Source organism: Neopelma chrysocephalum, unplaced genomic scaffold, assembly GCF_003984885.1.
Source record: "Neopelma chrysocephalum unplaced genomic scaffold, ASM398488v2 Primary Assembly neopelma1_185162, whole genome shotgun sequence".
Classification (NCBI taxonomy): domain Eukaryota; kingdom Metazoa; phylum Chordata; class Aves; order Passeriformes; family Pipridae; genus Neopelma; species Neopelma chrysocephalum.
Genome location: NW_020938634.1, coordinates 1 through 15,036, shown reverse-complemented (window position 1 = coordinate 15,036; position 15,036 = coordinate 1). Strand labels below are relative to the sequence as shown.

General features: G+C 68.2%; 3 protein-coding genes and 1 non-coding gene across 4 annotated transcripts in view; 1 reads left to right on the top strand and 3 right to left on the bottom strand.

The window, feature by feature from the left end:
* LOC113962786 (zinc transporter ZIP5-like) overlaps positions 1–3,476 on the bottom strand; it is a 4,277-nt gene extending 801 nt beyond the window's left edge. The window contains exons 1-11 of the mRNA XM_027673555.1: positions 3,219–3,476; positions 2,756–3,144; positions 2,499–2,652; positions 2,159–2,334; positions 1,817–1,938; positions 1,428–1,620; positions 1,226–1,364; positions 1,054–1,105; positions 772–966; positions 472–552; positions 171–361 (exon numbers count right to left, since the gene is read on the bottom strand). Of these exons, the coding sequence (XP_027529356.1) occupies positions 171–361; positions 472–552; positions 772–966; positions 1,054–1,105; positions 1,226–1,364; positions 1,428–1,620; positions 1,817–1,938; positions 2,159–2,334; positions 2,499–2,652; positions 2,756–3,144; positions 3,219–3,476 (1,950 nt within the window). The remainder of the gene's footprint in view (positions 1–170; positions 362–471; positions 553–771; positions 967–1,053; positions 1,106–1,225; positions 1,365–1,427; positions 1,621–1,816; positions 1,939–2,158; positions 2,335–2,498; positions 2,653–2,755; positions 3,145–3,218) is intronic.
* A 1,007-nt stretch (positions 3,477–4,483) lies between these two features.
* LOC113962787 (SOSS complex subunit B1-like) lies at positions 4,484–6,219 on the bottom strand. The gene is made up of 7 exons (XM_027673556.1): positions 6,101–6,219; positions 5,518–5,611; positions 5,310–5,448; positions 5,140–5,211; positions 4,973–5,054; positions 4,764–4,827; positions 4,484–4,659 (listed from the first exon to the last, which is right to left on the bottom strand). The coding sequence occupies exons 2-7, from the start codon at positions 5,594–5,596 to the stop codon at positions 4,484–4,486; spliced, it is 612 nt and encodes a 203-aa protein (XP_027529357.1). The 5' UTR covers positions 5,597–5,611; positions 6,101–6,219.
* A 250-nt stretch (positions 6,220–6,469) lies between these two features.
* LOC113962789 (E3 ubiquitin-protein ligase NRDP1) lies at positions 6,470–13,485 on the top strand. Its single transcript, XM_027673558.1, has 7 exons — positions 6,470–6,518; positions 7,997–8,144; positions 9,205–9,317; positions 9,839–10,110; positions 10,629–10,764; positions 10,943–11,046; positions 12,135–13,485. The coding sequence occupies exons 3-7, from the start codon at positions 9,228–9,230 to the stop codon at positions 12,484–12,486; spliced, it is 954 nt and encodes a 317-aa protein (XP_027529359.1). The 5' UTR covers positions 6,470–6,518; positions 7,997–8,144; positions 9,205–9,227; the 3' UTR covers positions 12,487–13,485.
* A 502-nt stretch (positions 13,486–13,987) lies between these two features.
* Positions 13,988–14,069, bottom strand: TRNAS-CGA. Its single transcript has one exon. It is a non-coding gene; the product is annotated as a tRNA-Ser (tRNA).
* Between the last annotated feature and the right edge of the window lie 967 nt (positions 14,070–15,036).

Sequence of the window (15,036 nt, the reverse complement as noted above, 5' to 3'; positions counted from 1 at the left end):
GGGACACCCCGGACACCCTGGGACACCCCGGACACCCCTGGACACCCCTGGACACCCCCGGACACCCCGGACACCCTGGGACACCCCCGGACACCCTGGACACCCCCGGACACCCCCGGACATCCCGGGACACCCCCGGACACCCCCGGACATCCCCAGACACCCCTTACCATGTCGGCCAGGGCCACGTAGAGGAAGATGCCGGCGGTGCCGGTGAGGACCCAGGGGGTGAGGGGGGTCCCGCTGTGCCCCAGGGCCACCCCCACGACCACCCCCAGGCAGGAGAGCAGGGCCGAGAGCAGGTTGAGGAGCAGGACGGAGCGGGGGGCGGTGCCAGCCCGAAGCAGCACCGCCAGGTCACCTGCGGGCAGGTGGGTGGGTGGGTGGGTTGGGGGGGAGCTGAGGGGTGGGTGGGTGGGTTGGGGGGAGCTGAGGGGCTGCCACGGCCGGGGCAGGGGGAGCAGCACTTACCCAGCTCGTGGGGCAGCTCGTGGCAGAGCACGGCCAGCGCGGTGCTGAGCCCGCTGGAGAGGCTGTGGGAGAAGGCGGCACCTGCGGGAAGAGGGTCCTTCACCCCAGACCTGCAGGGACCCTGTGCCCTGTGCACCCCCTGCCCCCTGTCCCTGTGCCCTCCCTGTCCTCCTGTCCCTGGTGCACTCTGCACCCCTTGTCCCCTGTCCCTGTGCACCCCCTGCCCCCTGTCCCTGGGCAGCCGCCCTCCCTCTGTGCCCACATCCAGCTCCGTGCCCGTGCCCAGCTCTGCCCCCTCACCGATGGCCAGCCCGTCCGTCAGGTTGTGGATCCCGTCCCCCAGCAGCACCATCCACACCATGTCGGTGGCCCCGGGGCCGAGGGGCAGCGCGGGGCCGTGGGAGTGTCCGTGGGGAGGTTCACGGGGGGGTCCGTGGGGCCTCAGCTCCAGCTCCGGGTCCGTGTCTGGTGCCCTGAGGTGTCTCAGCTCGGCCCCTGCGGCGGGACGGGCACACGGTGGGTGCCGGGGCTGGGGGCTGTGGGTACCGTGGGGCACTGAGGGGCACAAGGGGGGGGTCGTACCTCCTCGTGACGGTGCCAGGACCCCCGTGGGGGTCTCTCCGTGGGGGTGTCCCTGTGAAAGAACCGAGGCGTCGGGCACAAAGCCAGACCCGGTGGCAGCCCCGTCGCCCACCCCGTGCCCGTGGCTCCCACCCCGTGCCCGTGGCTCCCACCCCGTGCCCGTGGCTCTCACCGTGGCCTCCCGCCTGCGCCGCAGCATCCCCAGGAGCAGCTCCAGCAGGAAGAGCAGGTAGATGCCCCCCCAGCACCGCCAGCCCCTGCAGCACCGCGGGCCCCGGCCCCGACGACGTCTCCTGGTGCCCTCCCTGGGCCTGGACACGGGTGACCCGGCGGGTCAGGGCACCCGGACACCCCGGTGTCCCCCAGGGTGCCACCTCCCCTCCGCGAGGGTACCTACGTGGGGCCAGAGGTGGAGCAGGGCGTCCCCACAGAGGGTCCCCACGGCCAGGGCCACCAGGAAGGCCAGGAGGGAGCGGAAGAAGCCGCGGCTCAGCAGCGGGACCAGGACGACGGCCAGGGCCGACGGGAGGCTGACGGAGGCCACGGCCAGGAGAGCCCAGCCCAGAGCTGTGGGGAGGGTCAGGGGGCACGGCCGGAGCAGGGGGGCACGGGGAGAGGGGGTGTGGGGATGGGAGGTGGTCCTTGGGGATGCGGGATGGGGACCCCGGGGAGGCAGGGATGGGGAGCTCAGGAATGGGGACCCCAGGACCAGGATTGTGGGGGTGATGGGAATCTGGGGATGGGGATCGTGAGGGGGGGGCACTTGGGGTCGGAGGGACGGTCATTGTAGGGGTGGGGTTGGAGGGATCCAGGGATGGGGACCTGGGAAGCCGATGGTGGAGGAGCCAGGGATGGGAATGCACGGAGAGGGTCCACGGGGTCCATCTGATGGGAGAGCAGGGGCTCAGGGAGCAGGGACAGGGGACAGGGGACAGGGGGACCAGATGCTCGAGGAACCAGGGACGGGGCTGCAGAGATGGGGGGCACAGGGATCAGACCCTGGGGCACGTGGGGATGCAGCAATGGGGTGAGAGGCTCCGGGGGACCTGGGGACAGACAACCCGGGGCCGGGGGCCTGGGAGGGGTTACCCCGGGTTGGGGTTACCTGGCCACAGGCCCCCCCCCCGGGGGAGGCAGCGTCACCTCATCGCTGTGCTGGATGCAGACACGGCTGTCGATCTGGTAGAGCAGGGCCGGGCACAGGAGGGTGAACTGCTCCGGCGTCAGCTGCGACGCCGAGTCCAGCCCGAAGTTCACCAGCAGCTGGGTCACGTTGAGGCACTGCAGGACCAGGGGGGGGCTGCCGTGAGCGCGGCCGGGGGGTCCCGGGGGAACCAGGAGCAGCCGGGGGGCCCCGGAGGCTCCCGGAATGCGGCGGCGGAGCGGGACGGTGTGACCCCCCCACTCCACTCATGGGACGGTGTGACCCCCCCCGCCCCACTCACATCATCGTGCGGGTGGTCGGCGCTGGAGTGCTCCAAGCCCAGGACCCTCCCCAGCAGGCTGAGGGTGGGCTGGTACCGCCGGGGGGGGTCCCCAGCCCCGGGGGGATCGGTGGGCACCGGCTTCGCCCAGCTCTGCGTCCGGGAGGGCGGGGGGCTGCGGGACACCGGGGGGCTGCGGGACACCGGGGTGATGAGCCCCCCGTCCCACCGGGGTGTGGGGCAGCCCTCCCGGGGGCTGTGGGGGGGGGATCAGGTACCTGTGGGGTCGGTCGGTGGCCGGGGGAGCCGCGTCCCCGCCGTGCTCCCAGGCCGGGTGCCGGTGCCGGTGCTTCTCCTCCTGCACCTCGAGCAGGTCCAGGTGACTGACGTGGCCGTGGCCCAGCTCCTCGTGCTGGATCTGCACCACCTGGACTCGGCCCAGCCCGAGGCTGCCCAGGAGCCTCGCCAGCCCCTCGAAGGGCAGCGTCCCGTTGGCCCCGTACTGCCCGAAGAGCTGCTGCAGGTAATACCCGTGCTCCTGCTCCTCGGGCAGCGGCCCCGGCGGCTCCGGCGTCCCCCCGACCCCCAGGGCCAGGAGGAGCCCCAGGAGGAGCCCCAGGAGGAGCCCGGGGGGGGCCCATGGGGCCGGATCCGGGGGGCGGCAGAGCTGGGGGAGGAGGGGGACAACGGGGTGAGGGTGGTGGGAGATGTGGTGGGCGCAGCCCCCCTGCCCGTGGGCACCTCCCGGGACGTGGGGTGGTCCCCCCAGGTGGCCCCCGGCTGCACTTTCCTGCCACCCGTCCGTCCGTCCGTCCGTCCGCCCGCAGGGAAAGCGACAGGCGGCCCCAGGGTCACTCCCGGGCCACGTGTCCCACCCCAGGGCTCAGGGACACCCCGGGCAGCGGGGCCGGGGCGAGGGGGGCTGCCCCTGTGCCCCCCCGAGGGCTCCCGAGGTGGGAGAGGGGGGCGGTGGGGACGGTGCTGTGGTGGGGGGCACATGGTGACCCTCGTCCTCGAGGGGAGGTTTTGCAACGGGGGCCGGTTTTGTGAGGGAGTTAATGTTTCACCAGGCGGGAGATAAAAGCCCTCGGCACCCCCCGGCTCCCTCCTCACCCCCCCACCCCATCACCCCCAGCCCCACATCCCCCAAACCGGCTCCCCCCTTCCCAGCAGGGGCGCGGGACAGGCGCACGTGGGGATGGGATGATGGGACGGAGGGATGGAGGGACGGAGGGACGGAGGGACGGAGGGAGGGAGGGATGGCCGCCGTCCTCTCCCACGTGGGGCCGGGCCAGGATGGAAAATCCCGGGAGCCAGCGCCCCCCCCACCCCCCCCCCCGCCCCCCCGGGGGCCCCCGCCCCCCCCCCGGCCCCCCCCCCCCGGCCCCCCCCCGGGGGGCCCCCCGCCCCCCCCCCCCCCCCCCCCGGCGCCCCCCCCCCCCCCCGGGTGCGGCGCTGGCATCGCCCGCGTCCCCCCCCCGGGCCCCTCCCGTGCCCACCCGTGCCCACCTGAGCGGTGTTGGGGCCGGGGGGGACGCGGCCCTGTCCGTCCCCGTCCCCGTCCCGCGTCTGCCGCGCCCGACCCGGGGGGGGCCAAGGGTCACCCCGGAGCTGCTCCCGGTGCCGGGAGGGGCCGCGGGGAGGGCCCTGAGGGCGGGGAGGGGGGTCCGGGTCCCCCCCCAGTGCGGGGCAGGAGCGGGCGAGGCGTGGGCACAGCTCGACCTTTATTGACGCGCACCCCGAGGGTCGCGGGTGCCGCGGGTGGGGGGCACAGGGCGGGGGGGCCGCGGACCCCCGGGCACCGCTCAGCCCCGGCCCGCCCGGGACCCCCGAGCACGGGGGGGCTCCGGGACACCCCCCGAGGCACACGAGTGGGGGGCAGCGGGGCCCGGGCACCCCCTCCGAGCCCCCGGGGGGCTGCGCGGGGCTGTGGGGCCGGGCCCCCCCCGCCGTTCCCGACCGCGGCGGGGCTGGAGGGAGGAGGGTCCGGGGGAGGGTCCCCCCCGTTATCTCTTGCTGCTCCTTCGCGTCTCTTTGCCGTTGCTGACGGGACCGGAGGCGGGTCCGGGGTGCCCGGGCTGGCTGCGGGTGATGCGGCCGCTCGGGGGGTGCGCGGGGGCGCTGGGGGGGTGCGCGGGGCCCCCCGGGCTCAGCCCGTTCCCGTTCTGGCTGTCGGGGGCTGCGAGAGAACCGGCAGGGAACGGTGGAGCCGAGCCCGGGGGTCTCACGGGGTGGGAGGGGATTCTGCGGCCCCAGGGTGGGGAGGGGGCTGCGTGACCTACCTGGGGGGGGCTGCGGGGGGGCCCTGGGCGGTCTGTGGGGCAGAGGCACCGGCGCTCTCGTTCTGGGCCTGTGGAGGAGGAGATGGAGACCCCTGCGTGCTGCAGAGCCAGGGGGCTGCCCTGGGGGGGCCGAGGGGGTCCTGGCAGTGCCAGCCCAGCCCCCTCCCCAGCCCGGGACCCCCCTCCCGGCCCGGGACTCCCCCCTCAGCTCACCCCTTTGCTCTGCGACTGCTGCGCCACGTACTCGGGGTTGGGCTCGCTGAAGTTGGGCACCTCGGAGTACACCATGCAGAACCTGCGGGCACAGAGGGGCCGTGGGGTCCCCCCGCGCCCCCCAAACCCCCCCCAGCTGCGGCGGGACCCCCCCACCCCGTCCTTACTCGCCGATCTTCTGCAGGTCCCCCCCGCGCCCCGTGTAGAGGGTCAGGCAGCCCTTGAAGACGGAGGCGTAGCTGAGGAGGAGGAGGAGGAGGAGGAGGAAGGAGGGGTCAAGGCGGGGTCCCCGCAGGGTCGGGGGTCCCGGGCGCCCCCCCCCGAGCCCCCCCGGTACCCCTTGGTGAGGCGGATGATGTCCCCGGGCTGGATGAGGTTCCCCACATCGTCCCACACCGAGATGTTGATGCTGCCGGTCTTGTCGGCCACTTTGCACGTTCGCACCTCGTGCCCGTCCTTGGTCTTCGTCACCCGGCCTGGGGGGGACGCGCGGGGTCAGGGGGGGACACGCGGGGCCGGGGGGACCCCCCCGCCCTCACACCCACCCGTCTCCAGCACGATGAAGATGAGGTTGAGGTTCTTCAGCCCCGGTTTCACGTCCTTCACCAGCGTCTCGGTGCTCATGGTGCCGGCGGGACCCTGCGGGAGGAACGGGGGGGTACCGGGGATGGGGGGACACCGGGGACGGGGGGGACACCGGGGACGGGGGGCACGGGGGGACACCGGCTGTGTCACCCCCGGGGAGGGGGCCCGGGACATCACTGCTGGGACGGGGAGCACAGGGATGGGACCACCCGGGGATGGGACCGGGACACCGGGGATGGGACACTGGAGACGAGACCACCGGCCTCGGGACCACCGGGGACAGCAGGGACGCGACACGGGGGGGGGCATCGCTGCTGAGGACGGGGACCGCGGGGACGGGACCACCGGGCTACGGGGACACCGGGGACGGGACCGCGGGAACGAGGCACCGAGCGCGGGACCGCGGGGACGGGACACCGGGGGGGGCATCACCGCCGGGAACGGGACCACCGGGGCTGAGTGCGGGGACGCGGGGGGACGAGACCGCTGGGACGGGGCCGCCGGGACACCGGAGACAGGACCGCGGGGACGGGAACTACCCACGAGCGAGACTCCGGGGCCACCGGGACCGGGAGCAGGAGCGGGATCGGGAGCACCGCCCTCCGTCCCGCCCCGCCGCCAGGGGGCGCTCGCAGCCCCCGCCGCGCGCGCTCACCGGGCACGCTCCCGGCAGCCCCCGGACACTGCCCCGCGCAGCCAATCAGCGCGCGGCGGGGCGGGTGACGTACAGCTGTTCCAACCAATAGCGATCCGTGGAGGGCGGGGCTTAGCCCGGCTCACCCCGCGGAGCCCCGCCCCGACCAGCGAGTTGCCGCTCGCGCGGGGCCAGAGCGGCGCTTCCGGCGCGGCGACTTCCGGCGCGGCGGGGCCGGGCGGGGGGGACCCGGTGGAAGCCGCGGCCGCCCCTGAGCCCGGAGCGGCCCCGGAACGGCCCCCGAGAGGCCTTGGTCCGGCGGCCGCGGTACGTGGGGCGGCGGGAGGGAGGCCCCCTGGGGAGAGCGGGGCCCGTGGGCGGCGTTCGGGGCTCCCGGGGCGGGGGGGGCGCGATGCGACCCCGGTAGCACCGGGGGGAGCGGGCGGTGGTCCGGGGAGGGGCCGCCGGGGCTCGGGGCTGGGGGAGGCCGGACCTGGTGGGGAGTTCGTGTGGTGGGGAGTGACCCCCCCGCCCCGGCCGTGAGAGCCCCGGGGCCGGTCCCGGTGCCGCTGGAGCCCCGTCCCGGCGGGAGGAGGAGAATCCCCGGCCTTGCTCGCGGGGCCGCGCGCGGACACCGGGAGCGAAACGACGCCCCCCGGGGCCGGTCCCGGCGGGGATCAGCGGCGTGAACCGGCCCCGGACCCACCGGGGCGGCTGCGGGGGAGAACACGGGCCGGGCGGAGGGAGAGAGGAATGTGAGGGACAATCCCAAGGAATGTGGGAACAATCCCAAGGAATGTGGGGGACAGTCCCAGGGAATGTGGGAACAATCCCAAGGAATGTGGGTGGACAATCCAAAGGAACTTGGGGAACAATCCCGAGGAATCTGGGGGATGTGGGGAGCACACCTGCCCCTGGTCCCTGGCACAGAAGCCCAGCAGCGTTTGGGAAGCAGAGGGAAGGCAGGAATTAAGCAGCACCCGAGCAAAGCCTTGTTTTCAGGAAGGGCATTTTTTGCCATGATTTTAAGCGATAAACGTGAAAATGCCCCAAAATTCAGCAGCCCCAGGGCAATTCTGGTGCCTCAGCAATAATGGTGTCGAAGGTTCTGGTGCCCAAACCCCCATGGCAGCACCACCCAGGCTGTTCCTGAGCTGGTTTTTCCCCTCGTTGCCATGACCAGGAGCTCAAACCAAAATAGTTTTTCCCGTTCTGTCGATTTTTCGCAGCGAGGGAGAAAAAAAACTTGGATTTGTGTCAGGAGATGTTTGTTTTTTTTTTAAGAGGCATTTGGGGAAACTGGTATTTTTAGCGGGATTTTGTCACTGCAGAGCTGAGGCATCACCCAACGGGCTGGTGTCTGTGTCCCTGCCCTGTGGATCCAGCTGGGAATGGGGCTGGAATTCCCAAAGCCAAGGGCCACAGGGAAACAGGGATGTGGATCCGTGTCATTGTCGTGTTCGGGGGGGCACGAGGGCTCTCCAGGGCTGCTTTGGGGCTCTGAAGGGACCCTCGTTCTTCCCACTGAAATCAGAAATCCCCAGAGGCAAGGAGCGGGTTGGGATGCAGTGGGAATTCTCTGCCTCTGGCCCCTCATCCCCGCCGTGCCCACGGTGGGATCGGTGCCTTCCGGGCGATCCACGGCTCCTCCACAGGTTCTCCGTTGTTTTTTGGAGAGTCTCGAAGGCTCTTCAGGAAATTCCAGCTCCTTTCCCACGTGGCTGGAGGGGAGCGAGGGACAGGGCGCAGCCTCCACCTCCTTCACCATCCTCATCCTCCCTCCCTTCTCTGTTCCCCGGGATCAGCTCCGTCCTGACTCCGGCGCGGGGCCCCCGAGGAAGGTTCTGGGCTGTGGAGGAGCGAGGGGAAAGATGGGCCTTTGGGAGAGTGGCCCTGCACAGAGTGAAGCCAGCCCAGCCCTGCGCCGCTCCGGGAGGAATTCTGCCACGGGAGGTAAGGCAGGGCCCTCTCCCAGCCTCCCTTCCCCGTGGGAATGGCATCAATCCTTCCCCCACAGCTCCCTGCAGCAGTTCAGTCCTCCCTCCACGCACAGAGAGCCCTGGAATGGTGGCTGCTCCTGGGTCTCGCTCCAAAAAGCTTTGGTGTAAATCAATATCCACGGGGAAATAGCGAGATCTTCCTTGAATTCCGGAGGTTTGACAGAAATCCTGCCAAACTGGCTCAGGAACTGCCCCTGCCTGGTTTCTGTGTCTTGTATTTCACGTAGAAGGAGCTGGGCAGACCTGGGAATTCCCAGAGGATCCCTGGGACCGGCAGGGAAGGGGTTTTGTTAACGAACCTCCGGGTGGATCCGGAGCTCTGGAGCTGCATCCCGGGAGCTGGAGGGATGCAGAGCCACCTGCTGATGTTTGCACAGCTGGAATTGCTGCCCTGCCACGGGGGTTTCAGAGCCTGGCCAGGGCTCCCCGTGCCCTCACACCCCTCCTGTCTCTGCCTGCTGTTTGGATTTGGGGTGGGGACTCCTTTATGGGGCTGCAGGGGTCGGACACCGCCTTTGATGTCGTGAGAACGGGGCAGGAGGAGCAGAGGGCCCCGTAACTGCCGGGGCAGAGCTCAAGGCCGGCCCTGGCAGGGAGTGAAGGGGTTGGAGAAGGGAATTACCTGGCGCTGCCATCCTTGGCAGGACGTTCCCTCCTCCCAGGGAGGAGCTGGTGCCGTCGTGTGAGGCTGGCGAGGGTCTGGCTGCACCAGGAACAGTCCCTGGCACGTGTCCCACCTCAGCAAACCAAATAAACCGTGCAAAACAACCCCCAGGCCAAACCCCAACCACCACCAAGGGGAAAATTGCGTCAGGATTGGGAATTTCAGGTGGAAGCAGCAGCCTTGGGGCAGCTCCGGGCACACAGAGGGGGCCAAGACCCTTTTCCCCCCCTCATAGGGCACCTGGTGAGAGCTCCAGGTGTGGCTGGGGGGGGAGAGAGCAGGAATTTGGGAAGCAGGGGGCTGGGATGTGCCCTGGGCTGCTCCCCTGAGCCCCCTGTCCCCCCTGCAGGGTTCTGGCAGCGGTGACGAGCGATGGGGTATGATGTAGCTCGTTTCCAGGGGGACGTTGATGAGGACCTTATCTGCCCCATCTGCAGCGGGGTCCTGGAGGAGCCGGTTCAGGTAGGTCCCACCTCAGCGCTGAGTTTGGCTGCTGGAAGGCTCTGGTGGCAGCCCCAGGCTCGTGGATGCCTGGATCAGGTGATGGAGTCCCTGGATCCTGAGCTCTCCTGGGAGGGGTTGTGGGTAGCACGGGAAAGGAACCAACACCAGGGATGAAGCTCCGTGTTCCCAAAATCTACTCCCCCTCCCCAGTCCTGAGTGCTCTCAAGTGCAGTTTGGCCACAAGAGCCGTGTAAACACAGCCAAGTGATGTTTTAATCTGGGAAAACGATGAAATTTAGGAGCCCGAGGAAGGCCTGGAGGTGGCACTCGGTGCTCTGGGCTGGGGGACCAGGCGGGCATCGGGCACAGCTCGGATTCGGTCTGGGAGATCCTTTCCAGCCTCGGGGACCAGGCACAGCTCGGGTTTGGTCTGGGAGATCTTTTCCAGCCTTGAGGACCAGGCACAGCTCGGGTTTGGTCTGGGAGATCTTTTCCATCCCGCGAGTGACCCGTGTCCGTGTCCTCCTGCCCCTCCCCAGGCTCCCCACTGCGAGCACGCCTTCTGCAATGCCTGCATCACGCAGTGGTTCTCGCAGCAGCAGACGTGCCCCGTGGACCGCAGCGTGGTGACCGTGGCCCACCTGCGCCCGGTGCCGCGGATCATGCGGAACATGCTGTCCAAGCTGCAGATCACCTGCGACAACGCCGTGTTCGGCTGCACGGCCGTCGTGCGCCTCGACAACCTCATGTCTCACCTCAACGACTGCGAGCACAACCCCAAGCGCCCGGTGACCTGCGAGCAGGGATGCGGGTGAGGAGGGGACGGGGGGGGGTTTTGGAGGCTGTGGTGCTGCAGGAGGGGTGGGGAGGAGCTGTTGGCTCCCTCAAGGCCCCGCAGAGAGACCTTGGCAAACCTGAGACATGGGCAATCACCAACCATATGAAGTTCAAGTGCTGGATTCTGCCCTGGATCTATGGACAGACTGGGGAATGAGGTGCTGGAAAGCAGGGACCTGGATTGGAGATAGTGGGATCTCCTTGGGTGAAGTCAGAACCTGGATTGGGCCCGTGGGCTGTCTGGTTCTGCTCCCTGATCCCTTTGGAGGAGGAAAATCCCCATCCCATGGCACTGTGGCGGTGGTGGTTTATTCCCAGAACTCTCCCCAGACCGTTTGGCACAGCAGGGCCTTCCCACACTCCTCAGAGGTGTCTGAGCTGGTCCCACACGCCTGGATCAGCTCTGGGAGCTGCTCACACGCCGGTGCCAAGTGCTCTGCGTGCAGCTTCCCCTGACGTGGGGCCTCCACGTTCTCTCCTGGCTCTTGGCAGCTTGGAAATGCCCAAAGACGAGCTGCCCAACCACAACTGCATCAAGCACCTGCGGTCGGTGGTGCAGCAGCAGCAGACCCGGATCGCCGAGCTGGAGAAGACCTCGGCAGAGCACAAGCACCAGCTGGCCGAGCAGGTGGGTCCAGCTGTGCCAGGGTTCCCCTGGTCCCCGTGGGGTGCCCGGACACCAAAATGCCAAAAAAAAAAGGGGCTGGAGAGTGGCCTGGGCTGAGTGTGGCTGGGGTTCTGGGGGGGCTCTGTGGGGCCCCGGCGGTGACTCCGTTCCCAAATCCCACCTTTCCCTGCCCTGGCAGAAGCGGGATATCCAGCTGCTCAAGGCCTACATGCGGGCGATCCGCAGCGTCAACCCCAACCTGCAGAACCTGGAGGAGACCATCGAGTACAACGAGATCCTGGAGTGAGTCTGGGGCTGGGCAGAGGGGACTGGGGAGGGGCTGAAGTGCCTTCTGACGAGAAGGAAATGGTTCACAAGAGGGGAGTTTGTGCTGGGGGTGGCACGTGAGCTGCTCACACAATGGGTCTGGAGTGTTATTGTTCCACCTGCATCCTGCCCACAAACAGGAAGCTGCCAGATTCCTTCCTCCTTGGGAGGAGGCAGCTCCTTGCTCGTCCTCTCTCCCCTCCCTGAAGGGAGGGATCGTGGAGCTGATTGAAGCAGCCTGGGATGGAAACAGGAGGGGAAGGTGGGGAGGTTCAGTGTTCCCCATCCAGGCTCACTCCCAAGCACAGAGCACCCAAAACTGAGCCATTCCCCAGATCTGGGGGGAAACTGTAATTGTAGCCAGATGGGGATGGGCCTCTTCTCCCAGGTAACAAGTGACAGGACAAGAGGAGGTGGCCTCAAGCTGCCCCAAGGCAGGTTCAGGTTGGAAATCAGGAATGATTTCCTCGTGGAAGGCGTTGTCAAACTAAAACACAGGAAGTTCCACCTCCACATGAGGAAGAACTTCTTTCCACGGAAGGTGGCAGAGCACTGGAACAGCTGCCCGGGGAGGGTGTGGAGTCTCCCTCTCTGGAGACATTCCAAACCCTCTTGTGTCACCTTCTCAAGGTGACTCTGCCTTGGCAAGAGAGTTGGACTGGGTGATCTCCAGAGGTCCCTTCCGACCCCAACCAGGGATTCTGGGATTCTGTGACTGCACCCCCCCCACTGCTGAGCTGTGTCTGGCTCTGGCTCAAGGGTTTGGGGCCACAGTTCCTTCCAGAGAGCCAGAGCTGGACTCCTGGGGCGAGGGGGTGATCCAGGCACAGCGAAGGTCTGGGGACATCAGGAGGAATTTCTTCCTGGAAAGGGTGGTCTAGGAGGTGGTGGAGTCCCCACCCCTGGAGGTGTCCAGGGAAGGCCTGGACCTGGCACTCAGCGCCCTGGGCTGGGGGACAAGGTGGGGATGGGGCACAGTTGGGCTCGATGATCTTGGAGGGCTTTTCCAGCCTCGAGGATTCTGAGATCCCACCCCAATGCCCCCCTTCCCCCCGTGTCCCCAGGTGGGTGAACTCGCTGCAGCCGGCGCGGGTGACGCGGTGGGGCGGGATGATCTCCACGCCGGACGCGGTGCTCCAGGCCGTCATCAAGCGCTCGCTGGTGGAGAGCGGCTGCCCCGCGTCCATCATCAACGAGCTCATCGAGAACGCCCACGAGCGGAACTGGCCGCAGGGCCTGGCCACGCTGGAGACGCGCCAGATGAACCGGCGCTACTACGAGAACTATGTGGCCAAGCGCATCCCCGGCAAGCAGGCGGTGGTGGTGATGGCCTGCGAGAACCAGCACATGGGCGAGGACATGGTGCTCGAGCCGGGGCTCGTCATGATCTTTGCACACGGAGTGGAGGAGATCTGAGGGATCCCGGAGGAGATCTGAGGGATCCCCGGGGGGACAAACGCCCTCGAGGGAGAGGAGGGGGAAGGTGCAGGGGGGGGGAGGCCGCTCAGAACTGCGGGCGTTCCCCGGTCGCCGATGTGGATTTTAGGGAATTGTCCCCTCTGGGTTCCTCAGTGACACGGTGAAACCCCTCTGGTAAACCCTGCGTGGAGCTCGGCCGGAGCTGCAGCCCCTCCACGTCCCCCCTTTGCCTCCCCGTTCCGTGTCTTTGTTGGACAGAAGGAGCGATGGCTCCGCACGCACTGCCAGACCCCTCGGGGGGTCCCCCAAATCCCGGCTCACGACCCAGCCCAGAACCCCAGGACCAGCCCTGCTGCCCGGCAGCTCTCACTCATTCCATGGCCACTTCTCCCCCCGGGATTTCTCACCCCCCCTGGATTTCCCACCTCGCTCTCCGGTGTCTCTCCGAGCTTTGATCTGACCCCGCAGCGGCGGGAGCTGCTCCCCTCCTGCGGGTGGGGAAGGGGCTCGTCTCGGTGCCCCCAAACCGGGCACTGCCAGTGTCACTGACCCCGGAGCCAAACAGCCGCAGCCGAGCCCCTGGAGTGGGGGGTCCTCAGCCCTGGGGACCCCTCTGTGCCCCCCTTGCTCTGTGCATGCCCCAGCCCCTCTCCTCGGGAGCAGCTGTGTCCCCTCGGGCACCTCCCACCTCCCCTGCTCCTGCCCCGTGTTTGGCTCCGCTTTCTCCACTGTTGGTGTTACTTTTCCAGACACTTGTGATTGTGGTTCTGTATTTTTTGTACCTTTTTTTTGGCCTTTTTTTTTTCATTTTATTTGAGTTTCAAAATACCACGGGCAGGCGCCTCTGGCCTGGTCCCGTGGGACTTGTTGGGAATTTAATTTATTTGCATTTGTTTTGTTGTTTTTTACCATCGTTTCTCCTCCGGTGTCGGTCCCAGCGGATCGGGCGGGAGGCAGGGATTGAAGTGATCAATAAACAGCGTTCTGGTTGCTTTATCGTTGCTTTGGGGGCCTCCAACTGCACCCTGAACCCCCACCACCACCACGGAGGGGAAAACTGGGTGGGTTTAGGGGTGTCCTCCCCATCCTGGGGGGGTCCCCGAGATCAATAAATGTCACTGACGGGCTCCCACCGACCCGGGAGGGAACGGCCCCCCCCGGGGGTGTGGATGAGTGTCCCGGGGGGCTCCAGCCACGGGGGTGGCCATGAAGCCCCCCAGGTGTGCTCCCCAAAAAGAAAAAACCTGTCCCGCCACTCTCACCGGTAGAAGACCCGGGGCTGGGAGGCTCCTCCTCGCTCCCACCGCTAAAAGAGCAGGGATCGGAGGGGGCGTTCCCGTTGTTCTCGCCGTTAAAACAGCCGGTACCGGAGCTCCCCGCCCGCCGCTGCCGCCGCTGAGAGCAGGAACCGGAGCGTTTCGGGGGAGTTCCCGCTGCCGCCGCCGCTAAAGGAGCCGGGACCGGGGGGGCGGCCCCGCGCTAAAAAATGCGGAGCGGGCGTCACGGACAGGATTCGAACCTGTGCGGGGAAACCCCATTGGATTTCGAGTCCAACGCCTTAACCACTCGGCCACCGTGACTCTCGCGCCTCCGAGCGCCGCGCTCCGCATAGACCGGCCCGGCCCCGCCCCGCGACCCAACGGGACCCACCGGGATCCACCGGGACCCACCGGGATCCACCGGGACTCACCGGGTTCTCTGCCCCGGGGCCGCTCCGGGTCCCATCGGGGATCCAACGGGGATCTCTGCCCCGGGGCCGCTCTGGGATCCACCGGGATCCACCTGGGATCTCTGCCCCGGGACCGGACCGGGCACCGCACTGGGATCCACCGGGGATCTCTGCCCTGGGATCCACCCGGGATCTCACCGGGGCTCCCCGCCCCGCTTCGGGGCCACGACCGCTCCATCCCCCTGCACGACACACACGGAATTATGGAATGGTTTGGGTGGGAAGGGACCTTGGAGCCCGTCTCGTTCCATCCCCCTGCTATGGGCAGGGACAATTCCACCAGACCAGGCCGCTCCAGCCTGGGTTTGGACACTTCCAGGGTCGGCGCAGCCACAGCTGCTCTGGCAAATCCATTCCAGCGCCTCGCCACCCTCACAGGGAAGGGTTTTTTTGCTCGTATCTAATCTAAACCTCCTCTCTCAGTCCGAACCCCTTCCCTCCCGTCCCGTCACTCCGAGCTCTGTGACAGCCTCGCCCCGTCTCTGCCGTGAGTTCCCCTCAGGTCCTGGGAGGCCACAGTGAGGCCGCCCCGGGGCCTTCCCTTCTCCGGGCCGAGCAACCCCAAATCTCCGGCCTTTCCTCACGGCAGAGCCGCTCCATCCTCCCCTCCGGTCACCTCGGTGCCTCCTCCGGGCTCGCTCCGGCAGGTCCAGCACATCCCCGGGGGCCGGTAACGGAGACCGGGGGCGGCGGGACCGGAGCGGGACCGGAGGAAGAGCAGCGGGACCAGAACAGGGCCGCGGTACCGGAACAGGACCGGAACAGGCCCGGCGGTACCGGAACAGGGCCGTGGTACCGGAACAGGCCGCGGTACCGGA

What these genes read in the sequence shown, in the direction of transcription:
- LOC113962787 (XM_027673556.1), bottom strand. Translation starts at nt 5,596, where the DNA reads ATGAGCACCGAGACGCTGGTGAAGGACGTGAAACCGGGGCTGAAGAAC. An exon ending in AGCAGTCGCAGAGCAAAGGG is followed by an intron (nt 4,828 to 4,972) that starts GTGAGCTGAGGG and finishes CCTCCTCCACAG; the next exon opens with GCCCAGAACGAGAGCGCCGG. An exon ending in GGGCCCCCCCGCAGCCCCCC is followed by an intron (nt 4,660 to 4,763) that starts CCAGGTAGGTCA and finishes CCGGTTCTCTCG; the next exon opens with CAGCCCCCGACAGCCAGAAC.
- LOC113962789 (XM_027673558.1), top strand. Translation starts at nt 9,228, where the DNA reads ATGGGGTATGATGTAGCTCGTTTCCAGGGGGACGTTGATGAGGACCTT. An exon ending in TCCTGGAGGAGCCGGTTCAG is followed by an intron (nt 9,318 to 9,838) that starts GTAGGTCCCACC and finishes GCCCCTCCCCAG; the next exon opens with GCTCCCCACTGCGAGCACGC. An exon ending in ACCTGCGAGCAGGGATGCGG is followed by an intron (nt 10,111 to 10,628) that starts GTGAGGAGGGGA and finishes GGCTCTTGGCAG; the next exon opens with CTTGGAAATGCCCAAAGACG.